This window comes from Leptopilina heterotoma, unplaced genomic scaffold (assembly GCF_015476425.1).
Source record: "Leptopilina heterotoma isolate Lh14 unplaced genomic scaffold, ASM1547642v1 Lhet_15, whole genome shotgun sequence".
Taxonomy (NCBI): domain Eukaryota; kingdom Metazoa; phylum Arthropoda; class Insecta; order Hymenoptera; family Figitidae; genus Leptopilina; species Leptopilina heterotoma.
The window spans coordinates 1,721,240-1,728,286 of NW_025110867.1; the positions used below are offsets into that span (position 1 = coordinate 1,721,240).

Below are 7,047 nucleotides of genomic sequence, written 5' to 3' on the forward strand. Positions count from 1 at the left end.
TATCTAATTAATTCATTACGACTAATTAATTACAACTGTTTAGATAATAAATTGAAACTAATTAATTATAAATAATTATGCATTCATTAATTAATTATAATTAACTAGACCTGATTAGTAAATTGCAAATAAACAACTGATTTGTGAATTGATTATAAATAATTTATTTATAACAACTGATTAAATAATTAATTGTGACTAACTAATCGATTGAAAGTAATTAATTAATTATAACTAATGAAAAACAACTGATTAGTTGATTAATAACAAAAAATTAGTCAACTAATTAAAATTAATTAAATTATTACAACTGATTAATTAATTGTAACTATTACATTGGTTAATTATAGTAAATAAATTAATTTTAAGTAAATAACTAATTAATTAATTATACCTAACAAATTTACTGCAACTAATTATATTTAATAATAATCTACATCTGTTTAATGAATTAATTACGATTAATAAATTTGTTCCAACTTAATAATTAATTAATTAATACTAATTAATTATTTAATAAAAACTGATTAATAAAATAATTACCACTAATTAGTTAATTATTAGTAACTAATTAATAACAATTAATTTATATAATTATTTTTTTTTTTTTAATTTAATTTTTAATTTTTATTAAATGAATCGACTACAGGAAAATTAGTAAATTATTAATTAAAATTATTATTATTATTATTATTAATTATTAATCAGTTGCAATTAAATAGTTAGTTATAACTAACTATTTAATTGCAACTGATTAATTTTTTATTACATTTAATTAATTAATTACAACCAATTTGCGAATTATAGGTAACTAACTAATTAATTGTAAGTAATTAATTGCAACTGATTAATTATTTTTTTCCAACTTATTAGTTAATTAATTAACTAACTAATTAAAAGTAATTAATTAATACTAATTAAATAATTACAACTTACTAAATAATTACATCTAATTTATTAATTGCAACTAATTGAATTTTGAAAAATAATTTATTTATCCACTTGAAATGTTTTTTTATTTACAAATAATTTATTATTGAGAGATAATTTTTGTAATTAATTTTATGTAATTACAATTTATTGTTGTAATTAATTCTACAATTGATGCATTGTCGTAACTAATTAATTAACTATAACTACTGCATTGTCGTAACTAATTAATTAACTGCAACTAATGCATTGTTGTAATTAATTAATTAGCTATAACTAATGCTTTGTTGTAATTTAAAAATTAATTACAGCTAATACATTATTGCTTGTAATTAATTACATTAAATTAATAATTAGAACTAATTTAATTTAAATACAAATATTCATTACAATACTGATAATATAGATCTAAATAAATAGGCAACTCGCAAAATAAATAAATTTCGAAATACTGTTAAAAAATTGTTATACAACAAAAAATCGTTTTTTCCCTAAAACAATTTGAATTTCCTCATTACTTTTGCCCTGTGTTTCAGGCGTAATAGAGAAGACAAAAATTGAAAGAATAATACTAAAAATACTGAATATCAAATAAATCATTCCCCTTCCAATAGCGGCCATTAAAACTTGAAATCGAAAGAGACAAAAATATGAGAATGCCATATATGAAACTTTACAAAACATTACACCCATACTTTTAACATCGGCAGTAAATAATTCCGCTTGATAGACGTAAAAGAAATTTGAACAACCAATTGACATTGCTAGTTCATAGCAAGTTAGTATAAAGCACGGTAACCATGTGAACATGGAAATATTAAAATTTCCTTCCTCCACAAAAAAGAAAGCACACAATGTAATGTTCGATAGTGTTCCAATTATACTTGTAGCAAAGAGAATATTTCTTCTGCCTGTTTTTTCAATTATTTTCGCACTTATTCCGGAGGCGATTATTTTTGCCAATGCCAGAAACATTGTCGCTTTTTCTGAATCGATTGGAGACTCCTTGCTTGTTAATAATTGTTGGGTGAATGTCCAAACTACCATGTGACCCGAGAGTACATCTTGAGCCGCTAGACTCACGGTTATCATCAATGCCTTTCGACTATTTCGTGTGGCTATCATTTTCCAAAAGCGAGAATTTTTTAATGTGGAGAAATTTTCGTTTTCCTTTGAATAATTATCGGCTTTCAATTCATTCTCGGATTGAAAATTTTCCCATGTTGAGGGATTTTTATTATGAAAATTTTCGCATTGGGAAGTTTTGGTTTGGAAATTTGTATCTTGTAAAGTTTTGATATGAAAATTTTTATCTTTTATATATTCCACTTGTAAGTTTTTGTCTTGTAAAGTTTTAGTTTGTAGATTTTCATTTTTGAAATCTTTTCGTTTTTTATGTTCATAGTTTAATTTTAAAGAAGAATTATTTTCTCCAGTAATTTCTGCTTCTTTGGAAACAAAAATACCTTCAGGATTCAAAATTCGTTTGGTTTGTTCGTAGCCTAAGTTTAAAGAAGAATTATTTTCACCAGTATTTTCAGCTTCTTTGGAAGCATTTTCTTCTTCTTCTTTGAAAAAAATATTTCTATGATTAATTCCTGTTTGTTTCAAAGACCTCATTTCCTGATTCATCAAAACCTGATTCTCATAATCGAATGATTTTAAATCTTCGCTAATTTGTTCCTTCTCCTTCTTTATTTGAATTTTGGAAAAAAAAGATGCTTCCGGCATAAAAATGAATGTAATGGCAAAAATAATTGGCGAGGCTAGAAGAATGAGATTCATGTATTTGTAGGGTATGTAGGCACCAAAGAGCATGACGAGAAAGAATCCTAGACCCATGGCAAGATTGAGATAGGATATGAAGATGCCTCTTGTTTTTGATGTGCCAATTTCGGAGAGATAGATTGTTAGGGCACAAATACCGGCTCCGTAGCCCATGCCTTTGAATATTCGGGCAATGTAGAGGGTGATTGGTGATTGAGCAAGATTTATCAGTATCCATGCTGTCATTTGTGGTATGGTGTAAATCAGGAGGGTACGTTTACTGCCAAATTGCTCGATGATGAAGGGATTCATTATGTAGCCGGTGATGTAGCCCACTGTCAGTAGTGATGATATGATGTCACTTTGCTCCTTTGATAATGGAATTGGTGAATTTTCACTTGTCAGGTATGGAATTGATGGTGATGTCCATGTCATTGCTGCGCCATAGCCGACGGCAGTTATTGTTCCTAAAAATTATTTTTTTTCATTAGTTTCAATTTCATTAACAATTATTTAGCAATTAAGGAACAATTAACACATAACATTTTGTTGATTAATATTTTTCTTAAATTCTTTTAAATTTTTTGTTTATTTTGAGGCTCAGAATTTCTGAACCGTGCCAATAATTTTTTGATAAAGATATTTTTATATTGCATATCAATAATTTTATAGTATTTTTGTACCAAAATATAACCCCAAAGTTGATTTTGCAAAATTTAAATTTTTTTCAAGAGTTATCGTTTAAACAATTTCTACGCATCACATTATTGAAAAATTTCTTCCTAGCGTTCAATTTGATGAATTTTAATAAAATTTTTTATGAGTAATATACAATACAAATCATATTTTCGAACAAAAAATATCTATTAGATTTTGTTCATAATTTGTTTAAAATAGCAACAATTATTATAAATAAATAGAAATAAAATAAACTTCTCCGCCTAATTTCGTATTTTTTCTGGTCAATTATGATTCCCTGTTTTATCACGAGTATTTACAAAAAAAGAAAAGTCAGTATATTGCATTAGGTAAAAAGTTATTAATATTTTTGTGACCGCGTTTGCTGCGCTCCACAGTCGGATAAAAAGACAGATATTGGTTCAAATTAACTTTTAGACCACACTTTTTAACCAAATTAAAAATTTTTTTTATCTCTAACTCAGAATTAAATTTGTATACTGTAGGCGCAGTTATGCCTGAAAGAAATTGTTTTTTTATAAATTTACTGCAGCTTGTTGCAATTTCACTTTTTTAAATGAAACTGATGTTTTGCGATAATTTTTTCTGAATTATTCTTAATTATTTTAGGAACATTTTTGGACAGAAATAAATCGAATTTTTACAATTAAGTTTTCTTCTAAGCTGCCCAGAGATTGTCATCTAAAATATATTATTTTTTAAATAACTTTATCATTTTTATAAACAAATTGAATAAACAATTATATTCATTAAACATTTTTGGTCAGCAATTAATCGTCTGTTTTATAAATTAAGATTAAATTATACCTACAGTTAATTTCTTCTAATGAAAAGGAAGTTTTGCTTCAATTTTTCATATATTTACAAGTAAATAGCATTAACAATTGAATTTGATGAAAATATTTTAATAAAAGAATAAAACGTTTTGAAAACTTGTTTAAATAAAGCTTGCTAAAATTTTTTTCAAAATTTATTTTATTTCTGTTTAAAAACGTCCCTACAATGCAACTGTTTATTAAAATTGTTTAAATAACTAAGAAAAATTATCGCAAAACATCAGTTTCATTCAAAGAAAATTAGATTGCAATAAGCTGAAGTAAATTTATAAAAAAAATTTCTTTTAGATATAACTTTGCCTAAAGTGTAATTGTTTATAAAAATGATAAAGTTATTTGCAAAATAACTAACTTTTTCATAAGGAGAACGTCTAGTCGATTTAGAAGAAACGTTAATTGTAAGAAATTTTATTCATTTGTGCCCAAAAATGTCCGTACAGTGCAATTGTTTGTTGAAATTGTTTAAATAATTAAGAAAAATTATTGCAAAACATAAATTTCATTGAAAGAAAGATTAATCGCAATTAGCTGAAGTAAATTTATAAAACAAGTTAATTATTTTTAGTCAATATCTTCGCGTAAAATGTAATTGTTTATATAATTTGTTTATAACAATTTTTAATTTTTAAAACAATTTTTTATACTACTTACACACCCCTAGACATAAAATGTATGCAATATTGAGTAAGTAAAAACAATTTTTTTTAAATATATTCAAAAGTTTAAAATATCATTTTTTAACACTTTTCATTAACATTAAAAATTTATAAAACAAAATTTTTAAAATCGACTTTCACAGATCATTTTAGAATTTAGTTCTGAGTTAGAGGGAAAAAAAATTTTAATTTGGTTAAAAATTGTAGTCCAAAAGTTAATTTGAACCAAATTTTGTCTTTTTATTCCACTGTGGAGCGCAGCAAACGCGGTCACAAACAAAATTAATAACTTTTGACCTAATGCAATATACTGACTTTTCTTTCTTTCGTGATAAAACTCGTGATAAAACAAAGAATCATAATTGACAAGTAAAAATACGAAATTCGGCGGAGAAGTTTATTTTATTTCTATTTGTTATAATAATTGTTGCTAATTTAAACAAATTATGAACAAAATCTAACAAATATTTTTTGTTCGAAAGTATAATTATTGTATATTACTCATACCAAATTTTATTAAAATTCATCAAATTGAACGCTATAAAAAATTTTTTCAATAATGTAATGCGTAGAAATTGTTTAAACAATAACTCTTAAAATTTAAATTTTGCAAAATCAACTTTGGGGTCATATTTTGGCACGAAAATACTATAAAATTATTTATGTGCAATATAAAAATATCTCTATCAAAAAATTAGTGTCAGGCTTCAGAAATTTTGAGCCTTTATTAATATTTTATTAACTTTATGTATTTTGTGTATTTTGTTCATTTTGCTTATTTTGTTTATATATTTTATTTACTTTGTTTATGAACTGCGGGATTTTTTTATTTAAATAAATAAAAATTTTATTTTGTTTGTTTTTGTTTATGGGCTGTGGGATATTTATATAAATAAATAAATAAATATATACGTATAAAATATAATTAAATGAAAAATCAAATAAATAAATGGGTAAATAAATAAACAAATAGATTAATAAATAAATCTGAAAAGTGAACAGCAATTGCTTAGAAAGTTAGCAATTAACTAAAAAGTAACAAATAACAAAATAATAATAATAATAATATTGAATGATTGAAAGTATATTTTTATTGAAACTAATTCTGTATTTTATTTACTTATTTATATTTTCATTTAATTCTCTATTTATTTATTATTTATATATTAATAATAATTAATTATTTACAATATTTATTGAAAGCAATTCATTATTTAAATCAATAAAAATATAAATTATTGAGATAATTAACTAAATAATAAGTTAAAAATTCAAAAACAAGTTCAATAATGTTTGAATAACAATTTGTAATCAAAAAACTCACCAACAGTAGCAGCAACATATCTCATATATTCTGAATCCTTTTTCTTTGGCATTCTTTCTTTTTGGCGCAATTTTAAAAGTTAATTTAATACAATCTTAAATAGAATTTAATTAATTGCCCAAAATTAGTATCTAAATTATTTATCATTCAAATAGTTCTTTATAAAAAAATTTCTTTTTTTACAAATATCAAAAGATCGGAAAAAATTTTAAAATTCAAATAAAATTACAATTTGTTTATAACTTATATATTTGTCTTTGACAATAAATTTTTTTTATTCAATATAATTTATTTTTGGTTCTTCATTGGAAAAACTTTGTATTTATTACCTAGTTTTGCTTTTGAGAAAATTGTAATTTTTCACTCTTAATTAAATATTCACTTTCTTTTTTCAAAAATTTAATTTTTTTCAAAGTAATAATATGTATAGCACTTTTGAAAATTTAATTATTAATGTCAAATTTGCGAAATAACGTTTTAAATTAAAGTTATAATTTAACACACAAGGGAGTCATGTCGTAGGAGGGAAAAAATTTTATTTCCATTGGTAAGGAGAGAGAGAGAGAAAGAGAGAGAGAAAAATTATTGTATTTAATCAAGAATTTACATAACAATCTTATCATCAAGTTTAATAAATCTTTGATGATTAAAAAATGATAAAACTAGTGCAAAACTGATTTCTATAACTTTGTCGTCATTGTTACTATTACAAAAAAGTTTTTTTAGTCTTTAAATAAGTAAATGAAGAAAGTAATAAATAAATAAGTTTATTTATTATCCATTCAATTATTTATTAAATAAATATTAATTTTAATTTTTCATAAAAGATTTTCTA

General features: G+C 23.2%; 1 protein-coding gene across 1 annotated transcript; it reads right to left on the reverse strand.

Annotated features, from left to right (window-relative positions):
* Window positions 1–1,216: 1,216 nt before the first annotated feature.
* LOC122498503 lies at window positions 1,217–6,643 on the reverse strand. Its single transcript, XM_043606264.1, has 2 exons — window positions 6,213–6,643; window positions 1,217–3,164 (listed from the first exon to the last, which is right to left on the reverse strand). Exons 1-2 carry the CDS (start codon window positions 6,262–6,264, stop codon window positions 1,396–1,398), a joined length of 1,821 nt encoding a protein of 606 aa, XP_043462199.1. The 5' UTR covers window positions 6,265–6,643; the 3' UTR covers window positions 1,217–1,395.
* Between the last annotated feature and the right edge of the window lie 404 nt (window positions 6,644–7,047).

What these genes read in the sequence shown, in the direction of transcription:
- LOC122498503 (XM_043606264.1), bottom strand. Translation starts at nt 6,264, where the DNA reads ATGCCAAAGAAAAAGGATTCAGAATATATGAGATATGTTGCTGCTACT. An exon ending in ATATGTTGCTGCTACTGTTG is followed by an intron (nt 3,165 to 6,212) that starts GTGAGTTTTTTG and finishes AATAATTTTTAG; the next exon opens with GAACAATAACTGCCGTCGGC.